The following is a 26,298-nucleotide window of genomic DNA, read 5'->3' as shown; positions in this document are numbered from 1 at the left end:
TATATACTCCAACATACACTGTACAAAGGCTTGTTCCATTTTATGAATTTTGAGTAAATGTTAAGCAGATAATTGGGAAAGAGGGGAAAAAAGAGCACAGACAGCCAATGGAGAGAGTAGGCATGTGTGATATGACACTAAGTCCACTCATTTCTTTAATGCATCCCAGCCTGCATGAGAAGAGCCTTCTGAGGCTCCACAATCAAAAGTTTGTGCAATTTCTCACTCGGAAAACCCTAGCACAACAAAATAAGCTTTGCAATGTGACCCAAAGGACAACAAAGAAAGTTCTTGGCAGAACGATAGAAGATTCAATTTCCATAGCTATGGCCCTCTGACGGAGTATGTCTCTTTTTGATTAAAACAACTATGAGATCATCTCCAGCACAGAGCAAACAACTGCTATATTGTCATGCCAGGAGTATGTTGCTATTTGCACTAAGGCAGGAAGACTTTCTACTTAACACTTAATTTATTTTTATTTAAACATTACATAGCTGTAACATAAAACAACAAGAACCTGGTGCTGACAGGTATGATGATCTCTGCACTCCTGCGCTCCACATCCAAAATGGCTTTGGTCTTTTCAGACATACATAACAAACACAGTCACTCCACTGAAGGAATGAGGTGATTTCTGAGGCAACATATTCCCAAAGTATTCAAAACTAGTTGCAGGCAAAATTTGCACTTAGTTCCCAAAATCAGTTTCTCTTCATGCTTTTTGTTATCTTGATTAAAATCTCCCTTGGGACAGATATTTCTGCATAAAAGTGTCTTATTTCTTAATAAAGGGGTTTATAGAGCATATTTGTTGAAGTTCTCTTGCTTTCTGCTAAGAGACTGCCATAGGAGGTAGTGTAATAGTCATTAAAGAAATCACCAATCAAAGCCAGTTTTATAGACATAAGGAAGAATGTGCTTCACAATCAAAAATATGGCCAGGTGAGTAGGGAAAGGCTAAACAAAATCTTGACGTCTTAAACTGAATAGAAGATATAACATGAATGTACCTGGACTGGACTTATTCTCCTATATTCTTCCAGTGCTGCGTACAGATCAGCAAATTGGGTGTGGTATGATTTATGAAACATAATAACCATTTTTCCTAAGCTTATTTCCAAGAAACAGTGCTACTGGTTCAGAAAATCAGGCACAAATCAACAGCAATAATCTAAATACATACTTTTACATTTAAAACCCTGTCATTTCTTAACTTGGTGTCTGCTATTAGATCCAAATTTTTAAAAAGGGCTAGGGGAAAGAAAAAAAAAAAAAAAAAAAAAAAAAAAAATCTCTGTTTCATGCTACTCTTTTTTCATCAATTTTTCATCTCAGGTCTTAAAACATATTCTTGTCCAGCTTAGAGTATGTTTCAAGTGATGGCAGAGGCATCTACACATTAACCCTACTGCAAACTTGTGTGAATGGAAATGGATTTAGCAAACAATTTGCACTAACAGACAACTGCCCCCTTATTATGGATAAAGGGATAGGAAGGATATTTGTCTCCTTCCGTAATGGTTTTTTTCTTAAACTTGCTGTAATCCTCAGCTATCCCTCTACTGTCCAAGAAACACAACTTCAATTAAGAACAAAGTGCAGGTGAGAACCTGGAGGAGCATCCGCATCGCTGAAACTCTCATACCTCAGCTTCTACGAGATTTAAATTTGGAAACTTAAAGCCATGACACCCTTCACTTTGAAGAAAAACACAATATTAAGATTCTGCTCAGATGCACAAAGTGTCCTACAGCTGTAAAAACCCAGTTCATGATCCATTTATGAGAGAGGAATAAAAGATATTGCAATTTGCCCGACTCCACAGAGCAGGAATTCAGCAGTATTGAAATAGCTTCCAGGCCGTGATCAGGCACCATATCACAAGCAGTTAATGTCAGGTACCCCAAAGAAAGGTTTGATTGTCTAAGTGTGACTGACAGGGCTTTGATGACTTGAAATGTATGCTGCCTCATCCGCATTTAATACCATTTCCAAATAATAAAGTGAAGGAGAAGAATCAAAGCTGACAGAGGAATTGAAAGGGGACCAGTGATGATGTCAGTGTTGTTAACTGCAGTATCTGTATTCTTTTTATTTCATCCCTTTCCCATAAGTAATCTGGCTGGCATAGAAAAGCTTCATAGTACTTCAAGTTGCGATACTTCAAAGCTCTGTGCAGTAGCAACAGGAGAGCATAAAAACATTAACTTGGATCAGTAGCTTCAGCTCAGGAGGACAAAGCCGGTCACTAGCAACGTGCACCAGCAGAGACCGACCCCAGTAACCGCCTTCATCCTTGCGTGAAAAGTCCCTTCCCAATGGCCTGACTGCCTGCAGAAGATATCCTTTAGAAATGTCCACCAAGATGAAAATTGGTTCTAATTCTTGTTCTAATGGTGCTTTTTCTTGCAGATTACCTGATGTCTGTGAAAAGACATTAATCAAGTTATTCTACCTACCAGCCCTCCTTTGGATTGACTGCTGCATTAATCGCATGCAAATGTTAATTACCATTGCTAAAACAAAAAGCAAAAGATGGAAGTCTTCAATCAAAGCCTCGCAAATCAGTAAAAGAAATGAGAAAACAAAAAAGTTCAGTTGCAAATATTCCTCTTCCAAGTGTGAGCTGCAAGTAATTTAAAATGCATGTTAGAAGGGAATGTATCATCCTGTTTACTAAGAGCTCAAAGACCAGGGCAAATAAATGGCTCCTGAGAGGGTGATACTCAGGGATAGCCAGTAATAATTCCCTGGTTTAATCCATCACAATCAATGACAAGAAGCATATCAGAATGGTCAGCTCTCCCTATTACTCATTACTTTTCATTAAATGGATTAAACAGCTTAAACCAAATACTGTCTTGGTTCAGATTACCAAACTGAAAGCATATCTAAGGATGCTCTCTGCATAAGATTTTATGGCTAATTACAAGTAATTCGATGTGGTATTTGGAAAGTATCTTTGTGTTTTGAAATTAGGCCTATTTTGCTTTCAGAAAAAGACTAAGACAAATATTCAATATGCCCTTAAATCAGACCCATAAATCTATGAATAACAGTTTTGAGCTGTTTTTAAAACCTTGGACCTATGGACATTTGTTCTGAAGGGTAGCAGGTGTCAGGAGATTACCTGTGTAAAATTCCTGCGTGATAATGCTCCCACCTGGCTTCAGCTACCAGTCCAAGCTATGATTTCCATCCTATACTATTCCTACATGAACAACTTTGAAGCATCACAACATGAAATATCATGTAACATTTTATACCACCCTGGATTACTTATGGGAAAGGAACAAAACAAAATTGGCACTTCTACACAGAGCCCGTGTGCTTTCTATGAATGTTTTATAACCCTAGCTCCATTTTTATTTTTTTTTTTCTCCTGACAAGAGTAACTTGTTGCAGAGGCACCTAGCCTGAGCTGAGACTTTGCACGTTTCATATTATTAGCCTTCAGAGAGAATAAAGAAGAAAATTCCATTTTTGTTTTTTTGCTGGAACAACGCAAGTATATTCTGATTTGTTAATCTGTATTGTTTCCAGTAACAAAATTAACAAAAAAAGACAGTGATTTTAATTTTTTTTTTAAAGAGGCCCAAGGCTCAGATACAAAGGAGCTGTAGAGTTTTGCATCTAACTTTGCATGGAATATGCATATCAAAAAATACAAGAATGGATCAAGGGTTAAAAAGATAGATTAAAATCTTTGAGAAAAATACATGCCCACATGTTCCTACAATTGAAATACGAAAGGTCCTTCTTCTCATTAGAAATAGATTTTTGCTAGGTCACAATGAAAAACAGGTATTAATGTATTTTTCTAAAACAAATAGTAAGTTAACACCTCCAAGACTAAGTTCTGTTGCTTATTCTTTCTTGATTAGAAGTACAAGTCATCACAAATCACATTTTATTAATAAAAAGATTCCTAGAGTAAGGATTTTGCTGAAACAGTGCTATGAATTTTTGCATAGTGTAAATAACTATTCACCTATAAAATAAAGGAAATGTGAAAGTCCAAACTTCACCTGTTGACTCCACATCATATATTGAAATTCAATGTATGTGCTCCCAAAATGGCTTGAGGGAGCAGAGCCATGCAAAGCCAGATACATACACTCCTCATGGATAAAACATAACACTTTTCAGGTGCACAGGCTAAAGATAAATTGACATTGACTACATTTATAACTTTGTTTTCCCCATAAATACTTATTTGGACACCAAATTTACAATTTTACTTCCCTCAAAGTAAAGACCTCTATCTTATGGGGAACTGACCCTTTATTTCCCCAATAGCATCTTCATTCCTCAATTTTATTTTATTTTGGGGGGTTTCAGTTCTTTAAATAGGAACGCATTACACAAGCCAGCGGGTTTGTATTTTGCACCTCTAGGACTGCAAAGCTCTCTTACAGCTCTTGTACGTCTCTCATTGGGTTTGGATTACTTTACTTTTGGCCTATCTGCCAAAGGATCAGCACGCAAGACACCTTCTCTGATTCTTCCCAAACCTTTTCCTGCACTGTGGAAGCAACCAGGATCCTGATGTTACCACTGGCTCTCATTGACTTCATTTGATGAGGGTGTAGCTCTCCAATTTTTCCACTCTGCAGAAGAGCAGAGGGATGCTACCTGCTTTTAACACATCAGAGGGAGGCTGGTTTGATTCCTCCTGTTATCAGAAGATCTCAGCTTGGTCACCACCCTAGGTCCAAATCCTCATCCAAAACAAGAGGTACCAACTTTTTAACACCATGAAGCTCCTGTGAGAGCCTGGGTGGTTTGCTGCCACGCTGCCGGCCTGGGTGCACTAGTACTTGTGTACAGTAAACACTGGCATCTGGTGGTAGCTGGGCGAATCACAGCTCTACCCTCCTAGAGGCATAGCAGGGAACATAAATACAATTTTTTCTTTAAAGATAGTAGCATCTGCATGACTTGATACCCAGTGGAAAGATGATCTTACCTCTGATTGTGACCATCAGCTATAGCAACAGCCTTACAAGCCCCTCGTGATAATATACGTATATTCCTGGCAGGAAACTTGAGTCAGTTCAGCAAGTTTCTAGTGCAAATCTGGTACGAATGGTTGACCTGAACTCCCGGGGAAAAGCTGTAAAGATAGAGAAGCCCTGTCCGCCTGTACTAAGTGGAAAACTGGATGCTGGAATTTGGATGATGCCACAATCTGTCCTAGATTAGTTTTAGACCAAAGCCAAGTCATTTGACTGACTTCATATCATCAGTATAAAGTTATTTTGTTGACACAGATTTAGTCTCTAAACAAGTCCTCACAGATTAGTCTGTGCCTTTTCAGTGACTTCCTAGCTAGCACTTAAAACAACTCGTCGTTTCTATTTCAATCTTCTGTCAGCGTAGGGCCCAGCCTTGCAAGACATTATGTGGTCTCAAATGCTGTTAGCGAACACAGACGTCAACAGGACTTAAACCTTGCACAACAGGACCTACTCTCCTTGTTAAAAAGAAGTACAGGACTTGTGTGTGCAGCTACTGTCATTCCCCTTTATTTTGTTGGCTGTTTCAGTATCTTCGGTTGCATCTCTGCTGCAACATCAGGGAGCTTTTCTCGTGCAGAGTCTAGACGGATACTGAATATTTGAAATAGCATGAGGAGTTTGGAATGAGGTTTGTTTATGAGTCTGGAGTTTTATGTCCTTATCTGAACCAAAATGCTCATGCTTCCGAGTGTCACGCGTTGTTGCTCATCAGAAAGTTGTCTCTCCAGACAACTTGCGTTGCTCCTAATTTAGAAGAGTGAGCAAACACATTTGAAGTGTAACAAAATTGGAAGGGGCTAACAAAACAAGTACAAGAATGAGTCAAGGTCTCACTTAAATTCAGTTAATTTGCTTTCTTCAAAAAGAAGATTAGAGAGGAGTAGATTGATGTCCTTGCATGCTTATCTGAGAAGAAAAGGAAGAGACTGATAAAGGCTATTGAAACCAAACAGATAAAATACAAAATCCAGCAATGTGAATGTGTAAAACTTCAGATTATAAATCAGGAATGTATTTTTTCTGAGTGAAGGGTAACCATTCAACCAGCCAATACACAGTTTTCATTGACTGTCCATCACTTGAAGCCTTTAATTCAAGATTGGATATTCTTCAAAAATACATATTCTGTCCCAGACAGCTCCTGAAGCACTGTATAAAACATGGATTAATGATCTACAGCCTGAATTGTGCAAAGAGCCTGACCAGATGATTTTAATGACTTTTGGCCCTCAAAATTTATGAATACTTGGTATTAAATTGAGCATGTGAATAATTCCTTCTCCACTTGTTAATTTTAGTGACTTCAACAGGACAACTGAACGGCTTAAATTTGAGCATGGGATTACGTGTAATACTGACACAAGACCATGATTAGAATCCGTAGAAGGTTACAGATATCTCTCTAAGTAAAGCTGATCATGCAGCAGCTAGAAATCCTACAGCATTCTGAAGAAGAATAGGGAACATTGCCCATTTCTCACTGACATTTTTTTTCCTCTCAGGAAAACCTCTTTAGAGATTTGGATCTGCTTAACAGCTGAGAGTCAACTACTCTTTACAGAATCTGTTATAATTGGACATTTAAAATACTTGGAAAGTAAAAGAAACTTGGAAAGTTAAATTATGTTTCCATTCATCTGACTTCATTCCAAGTCTGTAATGCCTGTTACACATCAGCTGGGTTATATTTGAGACTCATTTTAAGTACTAAGCAACGTTCTGGAGATCAATATAATTTTTGACCTCATGCATCACAAAATGGAGATTTATAAACAATATTGACTAGCTCATACCCAAGACATCACACCAAAATTATGCCATGCTTTTTCTCAAATTCTTTCTTGCTTTCTTCAAGTCTTTTAAAGAGCACATCATTTTATGCTACAGAAGTCTCTCATTAAGAGCCTTAGAGCCTTCTATAGGTTTTCTGGATTCTCCACAGATTTCACCCCTAAGTAGGAACTAATCTGCCCCAGGCTAGAGTCCAAGCACCAAGCCTTATAGCTCATGACTTGCGAGCGAGTCCCACAGTTACCACAATGACTTTCTGCATAAGGTACCAAAATCTGAATTGTCTGTCCTTTTAGGACACTGCACACTGTATGAAATGACCTGCTACTACAAAAAAAAGCTACTGCAAAGCTAAACAAATCCAAGCACATACTTCAAAGTCACTTCATCAGGAAAACACGGTTTTCAAACCTGTATTTTTTTTTATTTTAAATATTAACCTGTGCAGTTTATAGCACCTTCCAGGAGGTACAGGAACAGCAGAAAGGCAGGACAGTGAATATGGTGGGGGTGTGCATGTATTTAAATACATAAAAGCCCCACACCAAAACTCTCAGGAAGGCTGAGAAGCAAGGCCTTTTCCTTTTCCTTGTAAGAGAAGTGTAAAGAAAAGACTCCAGTCACCTCATAGAAAGATCCTGCCTAGTAGTGCAGTACCTGAAGTGGATTTCTCAGTCAAAGCAAGAATCCAAATTCTTTGCCTTATATATATTTGCATGTATATATAGGCATGTGGATGTGTGTGCGTGTAGAACACATACATAGCATGTGTGTGCTTCGTTTGCATCACGGGGCATTCTGCATGGATTTTCTGCTTTCCTTGCCTGAAAGCTGGTGAGACACCTGGGAGCGTCTACACTGACCTCAGCAGACTTTGCTCAGGCCTCTCAAAAATCACCAGGGGACAATCTGAATTCCAGAGTTACGTTGCTTCGAGTGGTTTCCAAGAAGGCAAACAAGAAACTTTTTTTTTTTTTTTTTTCCTGATCAGAGAGCCTTCTGAACCTTTTGGAGAAGTCTTTGAACTTCCATTAAATGTGATCTGTTTAATGTTTGGATCTGTCAAAGGAGAGGCGGTCAGATAAACTGGGCCAATGCTGAAATTACTTGCTTCCAACACCTCTACAGTTTAATCACATCTCCTTGAGCACCTCTGTAGATAATTATTGAATTAGACATTCAAAGAGATGACTGACAAATAGAAATAAGGCAAATAAAGATAATCTATCCTTTTCCTAGGCATCCAAAGGGATGCAGACGTACAACAAAGGAGCCTTATGTGTTCCACTGCCTACCATAAGCATTAAACGCTTCATGGCTGACACGTCTTTGGAGCTGCAAACTGCTGGCAAAACATTTCTTGTTTTTGTCTCAGTCTAGGAAAATGAGATATTATTTCTGTATTAAAGTACTCTGAAATGAGTCACCTACAGCAGTGTAACCTGCCATATCCATTTGGTAACAACAGAGCAGACATCAATTTTCAATCTTATCAGAAGTCACCAGTCCGTAAGTATTAGTGGCGCCTACTGAATTTTATCCAGGGACCTAACAGAAAACATCTGTTCTCTTTCTTCAGAGCAAATCAATAGATTAAATCAACGTTCTCTTTTCTCCTTTATTCTCTTCATTAAAGGCATAGGTTTTCTTTCATTTTTCTTCTATTTCTTTTAATAACTCAATTCTCCTTGCAAGTCAAATCCTAGTATATTATAGAGATTTCTACGTCTCTTTCTGGGCTTACTTGGGGAGACATATATCTATGCTCTAGCAAAAGAGAAGCAGAAGTAATTATTTTTGAGGCACATATTTACAAAGAGCTTGATAAAATTATACCTAGTATTTGGACTGAAGCCCAGCAATACTTAAAAAAACCCAACAAAACACCAAAAACCAAAACCCACAAAAACAACAACCTAAAACATACTAGGACAAATAATGTGTATTGCCTTTTTTTGGCCTTTTTTCTGGTCTATAATTGATGCTACAAAAAGTGATGCTTATTACTAAGGAAATCCACCTCTGACCTCATACATTTCACCAATGTGCTATAACATCACAACTATCAAGTATGATGTGTTTTGCGGAGTCACCCACATTATGATGCTTACTTAGATAATTCATGACTAGATTCAAAACAGAACTATGTTTGTACACATTGTATCATCCCACCAGTACTGTATATTAGGTTTGCACCAGGACATGCTAAACAATACAGCCTAATATCCAGTCTAATGTGCTTATAAATGAAAAGCACTCTTCACTGAAATAGTAGACAAAACTAGGCACTTCTGGACTAATAGAGAGAGATTAAGGTAGAAGTGATCAAAAAATAGAGGCAGAAACTGTCATTCTGCCAAACTATGATGAAGTGTAAATGAACGTACCTACTTTTCCCTGATAGGGAGATGTAAATAAAGCACATATTTGACTTGAGTTGAAATCATTTTACATTCATGATGTGCATTGCAAAGGTGTTACGAGAAGTGTATGATAGTTTTATTTCCTTATGTACGAGAAGTTGATAAATATAAAGAGAGCTAGTTTATAATAAGGCAATACATACAAGTATATAAAATGCTTTAAATCATCCAGCAAAGATAAATCACTGCCTGATCTAGATAACAAGAGTTCTGCTAGAACACTTCATGGTACATTGCATATGTACTACAACCTGGCAGCAGCTCCTACATAAAACCAGTAACATGGGAACAGGATAGTATAGCATCCACTGCCTTACAACGATTTGGATGAAGGTTTTTGCCCCACGTCAGGACTGAATTAAGTCACAGTAAATCAAAACCCATTTTTGGCTCTGTGACTTTGAAACACACAATATAGCAACCCCAGAACCATGTAATTTCAGATTTTTCCATCAGTTTAGTGCAGCACCACGAGAACCTTGCCACTAGGACTATTATCTGCCAATGAGCTGAAGCTTGAGGGAACTTCTCCCCACAGCTTGAGATGAGGATTAGGAGAATTTTGATTGGGGAAAAAAAAGGTTATTACTGGAAATTAATTTAATATAGCGTCAAGGGAAAAAGAGATGGAAATAAAGAAACATCTCTTAGGACAAGAGAAGAAGCAGGGGGAGGGGGGGTTGGAATCAGAGAAGTGGCAATCCACAGCCAAGCAAATATTAATTTGGAAAGGTGCAATGGCTGAGCACCCCAGACTTGGGATATCTTGTCAGCCAGGAAGGGAACTGATTTTACTGTCATCTGATGAATGACAGAACAGCTAAGTCAGTCTAAAAGCAGGATATTGTAGTTTTCTATCTCTGTTCCCATGAACAAAGCAGATTTTTTTCATTTGAGATTTCTCTTTGTTAGCTATTAAAATAATGATGCCTCACTTGCTACTGAATAAAAACAATAAGAAATGGGAGGACCCAAGATGACTGAAAGAAAACTCCATAAAATAATTAAACCTCAGACCTACCCAAATGCTGACATCAAATATGTAAAAGTCATTGATAGTTCTCTGTCTCATTATGGGAAACAGAGATTGATGAAACACAGCTGTGTTCACAGCAATTGATGGCATACATCATCATTTCCACAGCATTCACATTAAATTACTTAGCAGCTACAGTGCCAGTATAGATTATGGGATAACCCAGTCCTTTCTTTTAATCTCAGGCATCTGGAATTTCAGGGTCAGATGAACCTTTTTTCCTCCCCCCCCCCCACCCCTTCCCTTTTATTTTTTTTTTTTTTTTAGGCAAGATAGACAAAGTAGTAATACCAAAAGCATGAGAATACCAAGTCTTCTCTAAGGACACTCAAAAAAACCTTTTAAAGTAATTCCTAAATTTTAATATATATTAATATCCAACCACAGGAGCACAGGAAAAGGGAGAGAGGCTTAGACTAACAAGAATTTCAAAAAACATCCTGTAAAAGTATTGGCAAAGCAGCATCCTTCTATATGAGCCACAGCTGTGTGACTTGCCTATTTTCATGGCTGTATTGGCTTTGTGTGGCAAGGTTTTGGTAGCTGGGGGGGTTACAGGGGTGGCTTCTGTAAGAAGCTGCTGGAAGCTTCCCCTGTGTTCGAGAGACCCCGTACCAGCCGGCTCTGAGACGGACCCGCCGCCGGCCAAGGCCGAGCCAGTGATAGTGGTAACGCCTCTGTGATAACATTTTTAAGAAGGAAAAATGTTGGGACGGGGAGAAACAGCCGCCGGAGTGAGGAGTGAGAACATGTAAGAGAAACAGCCCTGCAGACCCCCAGGTCAGTGCAGAAGGAGGGGAGGAGATGCTCCAGGTGCCCAAGCAGAGATTCCCCTGCAGCCCGTGGTGAAGACCCTGGTGAGGCAGGCTGTCCCCCTGCAGTCCAGGGAGGTCCACGGTGGAGCAGATCTCCACCTGAAGCCCAGGGAGGACCCCACGCCGGAGCAGGTGGGCTCCCAAAGGAGGCTGTGACCCCATGGGAACCCCGCGCTGGAGCAGGCTCCTGGCAGGACCTGTGGATCTGTGGAGAGAGGAGCCCACGGAGCAGGTTTTCTGGCAGGACTTATGACCCCGTGGGGGACCCACGCTGGAGCAGTGTGCTCCTGAAGGACTGCACGCCGTGGAAAGGACCCATGCTGGAGCAGTTCATGGAGAACTGTCTCCCATGGGAGGGACCCACGTTGCAGAAGTTCATGGAGGACTGTCTCCCGTGGGAGGGACCCCAAGCTGGAGCAGGGGAAGAGTGTGATGAGCCCTCGCCCTGAGGAGGATGAAGCGGCAGAAAATAACGTGTGATGAAATGACCGTAAACCCCATTCCCTGTCCTCCTGTGCCACTGGGTGGGGGGGGGGGGGGTTGGTAGAGAATCCAGGAGTGAAGTTGTGCCCAGGAAGAAGGGAGGGGTGGAGGAAAGGTGTTCTGAGATTTGGTTTTATTTCTCATTAATCTACTCTGGTTGATTTGTAATAAATTGAGTTAATTTTCCCCAATCTGAGTCTGTTTTGCCCATGACGGTAATTAGTGAATGATCTCTCCTGTCCTTATCTCGACCCACAAGTTCTTTGTTATATTTTCTCTCCCCTGTCGAGCTGAGGATGGGGGAGCGATAGAGCGGCTTTGGTGGGCACCTGGCGTCCAGCCAGGGTCAACCCATCACAATGGCATTAGACAAACTAGGAGCACCATACCCTCAGAAAGGCAGCTGAAGTGACAGAAGGTCCAAATGATCCCTTCTAACCAAAACTAGATGGTCCTTAAATGCAAAACCATTCTGGACCATATTAAGTTGATCCTGAATCACAACCGAGATACTTAAACACAGGAACTTAAACACAGAGATTTGACTGAAATCCAGCTGATGTGATTAAAACTGGGCAAGTGCTTTACTTTCCAGTTCAAGGATTTAAAGGCAGGTTCTGTATCTAAAAGTAACTTTTATTTTGAAAGCAGACTGTACAACTAATAAGAACTGTGATTCTATGGTGTTAAAAAAAAAAAAAAAAAGCAGCAATCATACATGCATTTAAACAGGAGGCCAGACTAATAAAAAGAAAACCCAGTATTTGCAGGTTATTGTTCTCAAAAATTAAACTCACCATGATGTCTAACAGACTAATAACATAAGGAAGCAGCAAGACAGTAAAGAGAATGTCTTTTAAAACTGGCAAGGGGTAGTTTAGTCTAAACCACAGTGTAAAGCATGAATAATAAAAATAAAGAACTTGGGATGTCCGGTGCACTAATTTCTATAAAATAGTAATAGCCCCAGGAAACCATAAGAGTAAAGCCACTTGACCATGTTACTGATTTTATGAAAACGTGTTCCAGAAAACCCCCAATGCAGACATGCATACATTTCCATGCCATAATGTTCTACAGAATTTGAGTTTCCCACCGTTTCATCTTACTAAACTTTGAGGTGACTGTTACAATACAGCTTTTCTTCCTGGTGTGGGTTGTTGGGTTTTTTTGCTTGTTTTCAGCTCCATTTACAATTCCACTTTTGTAAACTTTTTAGGAAAGGTCATAAAAAACCCTAATTTAAGTACTAGCAGGTTGAGTAATTTAAAAAGTAAACAATTTTACCTGAAGAGAGTGAAAATTATCAAAGTCATTAAAGATGCTTAGCACTCAAAGCAGATTCTGGTTTGCTGTTTGGTCACTGTATTTGTGTAAAGGGAGTTCACATTTATTAGGTTCTTCACAATACCTTAACACACTACAACTCAGCTGTCCTGAGCGTAGCATTTTTAAAACATTTCATATGAAATAGATAAATATTTTGAAGTTCCATTCAGCATCACATGTTTAATACCCTCAGTCACTTGAACAAAAACCCAGAATATATCCTATTTCTTGAAAACTTTCTACTGTTATTGATGACACCAAATGGCTGTGGCCTAACTGGTTATGTGTTGTATTTATTTCCACAAAAATTTAAAAAAACTGTGCATACCACATCTACAATTTAAACCTGAGATCTGACAGCACTGCAAACCTGCTTTGCTTGTACAACATCCAATGCCAATTTTCATTCTGAACTGAGAGCAGTTTGGTGCTCCAGTACGTCAGTTAGGAAGCTGCAATAATTAATCCAACACAAGGGAATGATATTCCATCTCAAAGCATATCCCTGCAAACACCCCTTCCAGCCTGCTGGAAAGAGATAGCCAGATTGTACCTACTTTGCAGAAGTCATCACCTCCCATAGTAACTCTGCTTGTAACAAGACAGAACCAGGTAGCAAATAAGAACAGAGGTAGAGGAGCAAGAATCCAACATTATCTTCCGGGATATCTCAGAGAAACAAATACAGCTATCAACCACATGTCATTTATTCCCCCTAGTCAACATTGCATAGCAAACTACTGTAAAAGGGCAGGACTACTGTGGGAGAAACAACAAGCGTTTCTTTCAGGCCAGCTGAGATATTCTCCATGTAGGAAGACATTGCCTACCTGGAAAGTACTCTGAATGCTCTTTTTTCCAGTCTTAAACACCTAAACAAAATCATATGCTGCAACTAATAAGGCAATGCTTCAACTCCTGTCTCAATCGGCCCAGGACATTCACGAGCCCAAATGATCTAGGGGAACCAAAACACACTATCGAGCAGATCATTCCATCATTTCTTGAGAACAAAATAGACTCATTAACCTATTGTATATATTTGTACACATACAAAAATACAGCTGTGCACAGCTTTCCTCAGAGACAGGAGAAGCAGCCTGGACCCTTTTCCAGGCTAGATGGTAAGGTTTCACACTCCCCGGTTTTGCCAGGTTGCTACAAGTCACCATGACATTTCTGTTTTCTGTCAAAGCCAGATGCAGGTGGAGTGTTTTTTTATTTTCTATGTTTGGGGAAACGCCTCTCTGTCCTGGGAACTTTGCCTGCAAATATTTCCCTACCTGAAATATATATTTGTCCTATCTGAAAAGATGCTTTTTGTATCTTGGCCCTAAATCTCTATTCTAATTGGGTGTCCCAAAGTTTGATTTATTCAAGCAGTAACTGAGCCACATTGCACTGTGGTAAAGCCGTTCAAGTAGTCATACAACTCTCTAGCAGCTTAGTATATGGCCATTTCTAAGTGTGATTGCTTGTTCGGCTGGTCAGATGCAATTGCAGAGCCTGGGGAACAGTGATGTATAGCAGTAGACTATATTTTCATTTTTACTTCATGTTTGATCCTCTGGTAGCAGAAAGTGTATTTGCTAGGCTGGGCTGGAATCTAACTTCATACACATTGCTTAGGAAGGGGAAATTCTGTCCTGCATCTATTTTTGCTGCACTCCCATGTGCTGTTGAAAACAACAGAATAAAAATGCAGCATAATTGGTCGATGGTTTATGCCTCAGAGTAATTTCTCCATGCTTTGCATCTTCACTCCTGTTATTCCAAGGACTGAAGTCACTGCAACCAATTCAACCTATGTTTGACCACCCTGGCAGAAAACTCCTTTAAAGATCTGCACAAAAGTCACTGGGCAAATTACAAAGATCATTTGCCTTTCCTCTCTTGTAGCATCAATCACAGTGCCCTTCCATACTCCCCAGGATCAAGTACTTCCCTAAGACATTTCTGTATTTCTCAAATAGCTATATTTTTAGCTCCTTCTGCCTACATTATATACCTACTGTATTATATACCTACATGCCTCACATGAGTACGTGACTCATAATACCTCACCTCCTGCTGTCCACAACTTGCTCAACCACAGAGCATGAAAAAGGGATGCCTGCTTGTTGACCACCATTGCTATGAGTGACCAGAACTAGCAAGTATTCTCTCCTGACCCCGTATTCTTGCATACCCTAAGCTGTGTCTTGGAGAAGTGAGCCATTCAGCATTTCAATCTATTTTATTCTTTCTTCTTAAAAAGTGCTCTAGGTGCAGAAGCAGGTGACACCCTACCAGAGTGTTTTTGATATGCAAATGTCTGCAGGGACAGCTCTCTGGGTGGGCTGTCTCCAGGATGGGAAAATCCCCAAGACTAGCTCTGCAGAGGCCAGCAGCACTTACACAGGGAGCAAGACAGCAGCAATGGATATTACAGTAACTGTGCCGGAAAATTCCCCCCTCCTCCCCTGAGCATCTGTTCTACATGTGTTGAACAGATCTTCTTTGTCTCTTGTCCAGCAACATGCAAGTGAACCCGAGTTCCCCTGGGGAACAGGGGGATACAAGAGAAGTCAGCATAAAGATTTGTGCTAGAAGGATAAAAGATAACAGCCTGTCAAACTGCAGACCTTTAAAGCTTAACACTTTCTTTCAAATTTGCTCTCACACTGCTATCCACTGCCAAAATATAACAAGTTTGCGACCCCAGCTTACATTTACTGCTTCTTATCAAGACACTGCAGATGAAAAAAAAAAGGGGGGGGGGGGGGGGGGGGAGAAAAATCACAGTGTATAAACAGAAAAATCTAATTAGTAACTATTTGTATCTTAAAATTATGGTGAGATCTGTTCAACTTTTAGCAATCACAGCTGTGCCAGACAGCCTACAGACTCAGGCAAACATTTTCTTTGGTCATTCCTTTGTAGAAGTGACTTTATTATTTCACACACATACACACACACACTTTCCCTTCGGTCCCCTCAAAAAGTTTCAATTCACAGTTTAACCCTGATAAATTCAAAATGCCAAGACATTAGATCTTGTGTAGTTGAATGTCCAAGTCTCCTAACAATGTGAACTTAATATAATTTCATGTAGAAACACAGAGTATTCCAAGATCACTCAAAAGAGCATGAACTAAAATGTTTTTTTAGCTTAGGGTGTCCCCATGAAAACACTGTGCAAAGGTTCCCAAGCTCCTTGCAACAGAGCTGGCTTCAGAAAAGTACAGTTAAGTCAGAGCAGGACAATCCCTGCAAAAAAGAAGTTCTGTTGACAACTAAAACAAATTAGCACAGTATGATAACATGACCATGTTGTTTTCAGGTCCCAAGTCCCTAGTAAGATATTTAGTTGGTACCATTTGTCTATACTGCTTCTCCTGGAGTCAGTCCCATGCTTCAAATTCAGTGTAGACAAATTTGCCTCCATTTTCAAACTGAAGCACATGTTAAAGCATTAGTATTTCAGACTTTGCTTTGAGTAATTCACACAGTTTCTGTAAATAATTTTCATTAGAGGAAGAAAAAATGGCCTGAAAACCATTCTCTTGTCACTCCCTGAACAGAAAGATTGCAAATGCAGATCCCAAGGGTTATAAACCATGTACTGAGGTGAGAATCTTCAGCTACTTCACAAAAGAATTGGGAAAACTAATATGCATGCCTGATAATGTTAAAAATTTGGGCCACCATTTTTACACATCAACTAATTGAATTAATGAATATTTTGATTTTTACTCTATAGGACTGCTGTATTAAAGTGCCGGCCTACTCTCTTCTCAGGAGGCAACTTAAACAACCATGAGACAGGATAAACATTAATTCAGAGCCCGAGAGGCATCTCACCTCAATATTTTGAAATGGTATTTACTTAGAGGTAAAGCAAATGATCAGTACAGGAAGCGCTCACGAGAAAAGCAGAAAAAAAAGGAGGGGCAGCGGAGACAAAGGGGGAACTTGGGACAAAGACCTTTTGGAGAGCGGAGCAGGTCCTGCTTCCACAGCGAGGTGGGAAGTGGAAACTGTACCCAACTGCTGCACGAAGGAAGTACGACTCCTTCCGTACCCCTATTTCTAGCTGCCTCCCGCACGCTCTGGCATCGCGCTCAGGGTTTCCATGGGCATGGTGTCGGCAAATAAGACATACTGGAGCTGCTGGGAGTCACCCCTCTGCTTGCTTTGCACCTGGAGCCAGCCCTGCTCAAGCTGTACGAGAGACAAGAAAGTCGGCTGCTTCCTCACATACCCATTTCTGGCAGAGAGGGGGGTAGTACAGTAGTACCAGTTCCTACAAAACCCCCTGCGACCCCCAGAAGAGCAGGCAGCATGTGTCTGAGATCTCCATCCCTCAACCTGGGTGTTTGCTCATCGCAACTCTCTTCTCACAAAGGCCACCCAGGAGCCGACTAACAGGGAAATCTATTAGCTGCTGCTCACCTGGTCTAAATTTTAGAAGGTGAACAAGAGGGTCCCATATCCTATTAGGAATCCCCATGCTCTCCAGTCCCATAGACTACTCCATTATTGCATTTCTTGTTGAGTACAGATCCACATTTTGATATTGTGCATGATGGAAATTCTCTTGGTTTTCTGGAATTCATTACAACCTTGATCCACTCCAAGCGTACTGGAAAGCATGAAACAATAGAAAGAGCCTTCCAACTGTCACCTTGGATTTGTCATCAAATGTGGAATATTATGGGAAAACTTCAAGAGGTGAAATGTATACCTTCCAAGCTGGCAAAATAAGCAAAAAAACACTTCATCATGGTTAACTTGCTCTCAGGTGTCTCCCTATACCATTTAGCTGTCACTGACTTGAAGTTAGCTACAGTAATCCTGTCAGATGGGTTTTAAGCTTTATCAAGTGTCAAAACCATGCAAACAAAAATTCCAATCATTTTGATAGTATTACAGCATGATAAAATATATATTTTAGCAGTAAGAGTCTACTGCCTGTGTATATGCTGTACGCTTAGCCCACAGTGCATCTTTTAATATAGTGTGGACAGTTAAAGTTACCGAACTGTATCAGCTCATTTCTAAGATACAAATTCACTGCAAGCCATCAATGAAATCTGTGCAATGAAATGCCTGTTATGCCATTTGTGCAAAAACCTAGTATATTGCATCTACAGTAATATCAAGAGTGCTCTCTGAAAACTTGAAACACAGCCACTGGCTTCTGGTCTAAAGTAAAACATAGGCAGCGCTGCAATTTAAAATGTGTAACTTATAATATTTTCTTCCATGTTTTAATGCAGTGGAGTGTGCATTGGCTGAATCCCAACCGGGAATTTTTAACAACTTCTGCGCAGCTAGAATTACCAAAACAATTTTAGGCAACCTGTATGGTCAGTTGGATAGAATTTGTAATACAGTAGCTATATAAAAATAGTCAATAATTGATTCAGCAGCTATTCCTCATGTAGTCATTTTTGTTATTAAAAAAACAAACATAAAAAATTAATGCTGTAAGCCTTCTGTTGTTGGCTATTTTGCCTCGGTATAGAAGCACTAAAATGAACAGCCTCTTCCTCTCAGTAATAAAAGTATAGGCCTATGTATCCACATATTAATACTATAACATTTGAAGATTCTAAGTCTTGGCTAAAATGAGTCCATCTGTTGGGCTCTGAGTAAGATATTCCCATAAAATACAGATGCAATAAGAGATGTACACTTGCAGTCTCATGCTTTGGAGTTTAGGAAAAAAAGCTAAACCTTCTGTCTTGAAGAAAAAAAAATATCTAAGGCAAACCAACTAAGCACAAATGGCTTCATCTTTTGATGTTGCTGGATCAAGCATTCTTTGCTGGCATGTTCAGAATCAAAAGAAACATCCCGATAATGAGACATAGTGTTTTTGTGATCTTTTTTGATTTCCTGTATTAACATTAATGAAATAAAGAAGGCAACATCTGAAGTCTAAGGTCTTCATTCTTGCATAGCACATTTAAAAAAAAAAAAAAAAAAAAAAAAAAAAAAAGAAAAAAAGAGTCCTTTGTGGCCAAAAGAGAATAAAAAAAAGTTACTTATATATCCCTTAGACGAAAACCATACAAATTTGTTTTGTGATATGCAAACCTATTTCTCATTAAGTTTAATGCTCTCTACTTACTTCCCTCATCTGTTTGCTCATGCTCCATTTATGTGAAAATTCACATAAATGTTCAGGCCATATACATTTGCTCATATCCCCAAAACAGAGTTTACCTGAAGCTGACATGATACATAGGTACATACTGACCTATACACAACAGGAATTTCAGCTGTCGGTCGTGTATTTATGATCCTTCTACAGAAGAAATTCTTCTTAACAACCGTCTCACTCCCTGACCTCCCAGAAAAATTATTTTGGGAAAAATAAAATCTAATTGCATATCTATAAACAGATATAATTTTCTTTTCCTGTGTATCAACAATGAAAATCATCCTCTCTCAAGTAAAATAGAGTTGGAATGCAACTTTGGCAAGTCCTGCTGCTCTGCGTATCACTTCTGAACTAATTTCAGAGGAGTCTATATTTCTGGTTTTTGTTCATTCCTGCCGTGATGAAAATACAACAGTTCCAATTTTAAGTACAGAAACTAAACATCAGCAGTTTGAAAACTGTTCCAACTAAATTTTTTTAGAAATATTGAAAGTTTTCAGTGCACTGAGGCACTTAAACATGTGCATAACTTTAAAGATATGAGTTGATTGTATTGGCTTCAAACAAGATTATCCCCAAACTGGACTTTTAGGTATATATAGCTTTCCTCTGCTGTGATTTAGAAAAACACCTTCTTTGACTCCGATTTAATAAGGTGCAGCAAATATGTGCTTAAGGATGACGCCTTTTCAGTCAGCCAAAGAAGGTGAAGTCAGCCATAGCGCAGAAGCGTTCCTCGTTGTTTAAGCTGTTTATCTATGCTGGAGAAAGAAACCACTGTTTTGTATGCGGCTTTGAGAAAGTCTTGAGTGCTACCATGTACTGGAGAAAGAGTGTTTGTGAGCATGTCGTTAGCCATCCAGGATGCCACATTAAAAATGGGGCCATGGGCAGTTTTCCCTCTGTCTCTCTGAACACACAAGTAGGACTCAAAGAGTCAGTAATAACAGGCCCAAAGAACCTGTGATCTCCATTATCCCACCGATTTTACTAGGAAATGAAACCCACCAGGGCAAAGATACCCTCCCCAAATACACTTCAACTAGCAAAATTATTATGGATCGATTTGATTCTTTATAATACTTACCATTGATGTATTTGAGCCTGTACTGGGCACTCTAAAATTGGATTTGCCATCTTATTTAACTACTCCTCATTTTCACTCCTCCTTGGTCTCCTATCTCTCTAAATTTTGCAGCCAGATATGAGCAGAGTACAGTCTTTGCAATGCTCAAATTGGAAAAAAAAATAATATTCCCCTTCCATTTGTTTTATGATTATACAAGAAGTTACCCCCACATCGATTTTTATATTGAAGCATAAGAGAAATGAGGTATGAGAACAGATGTTAGTTACATTACTTCACTGAACTTAAAAAAAAAAGACAAAACACTTTTAAAGAATTTGTAATATTTTCATGTTACATTCCCTAAGAAAAGTATCCTTCACTTAGATATCAAAATAGTTACAGTAGTTATAAACATTATACAACTACTCACTGGACCAGAACATGCTGAAAAAGAGCATCATTCTTTGGACTTTCAGTTTAGTTACTTCATCGTTCCTATTAAAGCCTTATTTTTGGGTATCTAATTTCTCAAAGCTTATGCCTGCATAAACATTTAAGCTTCTTATTAATATAGCTGAGCTTATTTCTTTTTATCTTAATATATTCAGTACCTCAGAAGGCGCCACAGCTGGAATGCAGCTCTTGGATATGATCATAAGTGCTTCAAAGGGAATGGGAGAGGTCAGCATGCCTGAAAGAAAAGATATTGCCACTGCCAAGGACCAAAGAGATTGTGACAAGATGGGAATACAGAAGTTAATACAGAAAAGGAAAGATAGCTAGGAAAACTAGGGACAGAACCAGTGAGGTTCTAGTGGTGGGAAAGTTAAATTTTTTTTTTTATTTTTTTTTTTCTGAAAAACAACGACGGAGCAAATCCAACAAACAGAAAAAGCCTTCACAAGAGTCAAGTGAAGGCTGATAACCTAGTACAGGGCTACAACAAAGAGATTCCTTACAGAAACATGAATCAACTTAGGTAAAACAAAAGCACTTTATAAATCTTTATTATTTCCGAGAACCAGCCCACACTGATTTTGTCAAGCTAAAACATTGTGAGGTTCTGATGTATTTGAATAGTTAATTAGGCTGTTTGTGTGTGTGCATACACACACACACATATCTTTAATTTTTGGCTTTCAGCCATACTGGAAGTAGTGAAGTACCATAGGAAAATGCTTCTTGCAAAAGAAACATAATGTATCAGTTTTGTTCAAAGTAATATTTGTAAATCAGTGTAAGTGAAATCAGCATTTGCCCCCAGTTGGCTCAGAGGGAACAAAGTTCTAAACTTATTAAGAAACTTCAAAGGAAATATGAAAAGGAAAAGGTCTAATGAAAAGGACCATTTATATGGAGTTTCAAGCAGTTTATGCCCATATACAAATATTTGTTCAGGGATTATTGTTAAAGAAAATTCTTCTTATTGAGTTCAGCCTCTGTAACATCTTTCAATTTTCCTAAAATTAGCCACATCCAGCAAAACAAGCACTCCAGATGTTGAAGTGTTCTTATGATGCAGACAGATGTCTTGTAGGTAAGGTCACCTCAACTATTTCAGTTGTGTATGTTTCAAACCACATTGTTCTTGTCCCTGTTGTTTCTTTACACACAAGAAGCTGAGCTCCTCCCAGGTAAACAGTAAAAGGCAATGAAGAAAAATCCAGATTTCACATATTTATACTTTACACGGGCCAAATATCCAGGCACTCCCACATTAACTCACTGTCCCCAGCATGTGCAACAGCAACTCTCATACCTCTGTGAAAACTTCACATAACAAACACTACATTTGATAGCCAAGTGCAATGACAAGGTGACAAAGATTGGTAAAGGACAAACAAGACAGGAGTGTCATTTTGTCCACTGAATGAATCAAGATAACATCTCATCAGTCAAGAGGGCTTAGCACATGCAGGAACCCGCAGCTGATACCATCAATGGCCCAGAGTCAACAGTAAATGTAATTGTTTTTATAGAAAAACATTAAACTTGGGGAGAAATACAGTACAGACTACAATTCTGGAAGACCAAATATTCTACTTTCTCCATTGTCCCACTAGTATAGTCTTTAAATGGATTTAGGGTATGTCATCCTCCAACTACAGGTATATATCCCTTGGTCCTTATACTCAAACCCATCCAAGTTTATTTATTATGGATGTGATCCATATCCGCTGCACCTGGATACTAGATTAAGTATGTCATTCTTCTGCTTGTCATCATCCTCCAAAGTACAGATATGTTTGATATTATAAAGGAAGACAGATTAATATTGAAAATGGACCTTCCAAAAGCCTATGTAAATACAATCACTGTATTAATTTCAGACACTTGGAAATTTGACAAAACTGCATTAAAAAAGAAAATGATCAAAAAGGCTGTTTCTAGACAGAAATTGTGCTAGCAAGTAAAGTTATACTAGCAATCTTAAAGAAATATATACAAGACCACCACACAAACCAAGCTGCTAAGCATACATTATTAAGCATGAAAATAAAGATATGCAGCATAAAACCACACACACACACACACAAACTTGTTTAAAAAAAAACCCCACACTTCACTGTTGTTCTACATGAAATTTTCCATTCATTTCATCCAGATTAGCAATTGCAGCTACAGATTCCTTAGGTTACAGACCCTCAATAGTAACAAAAATCTATACATTCAAAACACCTCTTTTACAACAGGTCTTATAGCAACAGCTGTCCAATACTATTTACTTTGGGATGTCCACCTGCAGTAGTGATAATTGGTGGTAAAGCAGTCCAACCCATAATCCAGATTCAGAACAAATCCAAAGTTTCTGGCAAAGTTCTTTGCCTCACGACAAATCAATAATTGCTGCTCACATCATGACTCCAGAGGTACTGAATGGACATGCTTGTTGACCCTTTATCCTGCTAAGAGAGAGTAACTGAAATCGGAGCAAATCCCAGACACAGCCAAGTGGTAAACAAACACTACAAGGCATCCCACCATAGATAATATAGATATTACCAGCAATGGTTACTCATGCCTCATTGCACCTTGTAGAGGATGGTAACTATTGGAACTGGTGCTGGAACTGAACTATGAGAACAGCCTGGGAACAGCCCCACCAGTAAGATTTGTGAGCCCATGCAGATCCCTCTCCTGCACACAGTTTCTGTGGACACAATTTTCCAAGGGCTGCATGTACATTGGCCAGGTCCCTCTGAACTGTATGACTGGTAAAATGAATCTGATTTTTCACCATAGCACATTTAATTTCTTTTTCTCATTCTAGGTTTTGAACCTGAAGATCACTGGAAAATGCAAGTGGCATTTTTCATTAACGCCAGAGACTGAATTTTTCCTACAACATATCTTGAATCATCCTTTTAAAAAACAAGTCTAAAGACTGAGGGTTAAAAAGCAGTATCACTAAATGTCACAGAATTTAACATGAAAATTGCAAGGGTCACCAATCCTTGTTTTGAATGAATTTGGACAAAGTCATTTAGATTTGGTGTTACAGTTTTTACAGGTCTGGTATTACAGTTTTTTACATAGTCTTAAACAAAAAAAAATGCAAAGCAACAGGTTTAGTTGATTTTATTTCAATTAATTGCAACCTAGAAGTCTATATTAACTTGGGAGGGCCCACAAACAGCAAAACCGCTCAAAATGAGAATCAATGATCCATGCTTTTTCCTGACTTATGTCAGAACTATAGGGCTATCGTATTACAATTACTACCATAGTTTTGAAGCCACCTTTAGTAAATGAGAAAGGCTGCTGCAAACAAACTTGCATCCTCGAATTACAAGCACTACAGTCGCTTCATGAAAGGAAGAGCCCTCGATGGCAGAGTGCTGCCTAGCACAACCGTGGAGCAAAAGTCGAGTAACAGTCTAATGCCCTCTGCTGATACCGTAGAAACCCTTCGCAGCATTTGAGTTTTCCTTCATGACTTTTCACCTGAGTATTGATCACAGTTGACTCCTTCATAGGAGGTTGATCTTATCATGTACTCAAACCGTCCCTCTGCTGGTCTGCAGTGTAACATACAAAACGATAACCTGTTCGAATTGATGATTCCTTTTTAAATGAAGCCAAAGCATGAGATCAGAATACTGTGATTGCATAGAAGGGCAATGAGTGACACGGGTTATTTACTAATTACTATTTCCTTATAGTAATAACACTACTGTGTTTGGAAAACATCTAGAAACATTACAGTGTGACAGTTCTTTAAAAATAATGAGGTCTATCAATCATCCTATGACTCATCATGAAAGAGCTTCACGTTGTCTATAGAACAAAAAGACTTGATGCTACTCACTCACGACCAGTGATTTCACTTTGGCCAGGACAAATAGGTATCTGCAGAGCAGCTGCTGTAGTCACAATATAGAGTACCTTCTTTGAATGGATTCATGTGTGAAGACTAGGGAGTGCATGATGTAGAAAATAGCTCACCAAAGAAAAGAACAAAGCCACGGCTACAAAGGTAAATAAGTCAAAGAGACTTAGCTCAATAGGATTTATAGGAGTTATCAAACCTTGAGCGTGACTTCAACCAACCAAACACTAACAAAAATCAGAGCCTTTGGTTGTTTAATTTTTTTTTTTTAATTATGCCACTTCAAAGAATTCAGGTAAGTCATGGCATTATATAATTGTCTCTCAGGATAAACTAGGTAAGACTAATGTGTAAGAAGGAGATGTTACCATATAGGGTAAGCAAAGACAGACCTGGAAAAATAGAGGTGGAATTCAGTTTTGTAAGAACTTACTGCTCACTAGTGGCAGTGCAATCTCAGAAAAGTAAGCCCAAATGCTTACATGAGTGACTTGCACTATTCATTGTAACATCACCTAGCTCCACAAAGACAAGCAAACTGGACTGTCAAGTCTTCCCAGCTGTTTCCACTCTCCAATATTGCACAATTGGTCAAACCCACATCTGCTCACTGCACACATTGCAATACATTCTAGTCAGCATGAGCAGTGCATGAATGAGAAACTGGAGAAAGGGAAGAGAGGAGGAAACAGTGCAGATGACAAGGGGGAGAAAATGACAGTGAAGAATTCTTGAAGCTGCAGCAAGGGACAGAAAAATCAGAGTTTGATGTGGTAGCATAAGAGGCTCTGCGTTCCTTGGGGCAAGTAGAATACACGTGGTTTTTTAGTTTGAGAATTTTCTAATGTCTGCCAAAAAACTGGGATTCAGTCTCAGATTTCACAGATCAAATCCTTGATCCAAAATATTCAGACTTAGGCAACTAACATTAGACACCTCTATCCACATGAAGGCATCAAATCAAAAGGTCTGAATTTCCTTTGCAGCTCCTACCAAGTGGAGTTGTTTCAAATTGCTGCAATTAAACGTATAAGGAAAAGCAGTTACTTGGATCCAAAAATATAACTCACCACCTCTTTCCATACATTTTTCCAGGAAAACTCAAATAAGGTGAGTAATTCTTATTTACTATCCAAAATGCCATTTCAGGAGACCCTTTTGCCTGGACCCTTGAGTTCAGGCAACTTTCAAGTTTGGTGCAAAGCCCTTTACTATTTCAATAGTATTTGCTCTATTGTTCAGCTGCTACTTTTCTCACTAGCTTTTCCTTTCTTTGTTTTCATCTCTTTGTCTAGGTGGGGAGGAAAGAATTGGCTAGCCAGTCACATTTCCAAAATAAAGGTAACAGAAGCAACTTTGGAGTAGAGAAATCAAAGCTAGGGGAGAAACACACTGACTTTTCATATCAGGCACCAATCTACTCTTTCACGATATTGCTTTAACACTACTTCCATAACTATCCCAATCATTTAGTCCTTTCTTTTAAAAAGATATTCTGAGAGGGCTATAGAAGAAAACAAGAGTTATATAGAAGAGTGCAAAGTACAAGTGCTCAATGAAAATGTGGGGAATACAGAAACCTCCCAGGCATGCAGAAGGCCAATGAATTACCTAGGTCGCTAGAAGTAAACAAAGACTGATTGTCAATTTGTTTATATTTTTCACCCAATTTTGGGCTGAAAGAAAGATTTGCTGTCATCCGTTTATACTAATAATACACAATACTACTACAACACCTTAGGGAACCCCAGCCAGGACCATAATGTGATGTATCTTCTGATACAGAACAAGCAGCACTTTGTGAGGCATAGCCTGGCTTGCACAAAAAGCCAGCTCTGGACAAGGGA

At 39.1% G+C, this 26,298-nt stretch overlaps 1 protein-coding gene across 2 annotated transcripts in view; it reads right to left on the bottom strand.

Moving 5' to 3' along the window:
* Positions 1-26,298, bottom strand: part of DKK2 (dickkopf WNT signaling pathway inhibitor 2) — a 136,762-nt gene that overhangs the window by 74,804 nt on the left and 35,660 nt on the right. Inside the window, exon 1 of one of the 2 annotated variants that reach the window (XM_049815470.1) lies at positions 4,973-5,106. The exons of the other annotated variant lie outside the window; for it this stretch is intronic. Coding sequence (XP_049671427.1) covers positions 4,973-4,988 — 16 coding nt within the window. The 5' untranslated portion in view covers positions 4,989-5,106. Of the gene's footprint in view, positions 1-4,972; positions 5,107-26,298 lie in introns of those variants that run through there. 2 annotated transcript variants of the gene reach the window in all.

This window comes from Accipiter gentilis, chromosome 12, assembly GCF_929443795.1.
Source record: "Accipiter gentilis chromosome 12, bAccGen1.1, whole genome shotgun sequence".
In the NCBI taxonomy this organism is placed as follows: domain Eukaryota; kingdom Metazoa; phylum Chordata; class Aves; order Accipitriformes; family Accipitridae; genus Astur; species Astur gentilis.
Note: the sequence above shows the minus strand (reverse complement) of the source record. Positions and strands in the feature narration are given on the sequence as shown.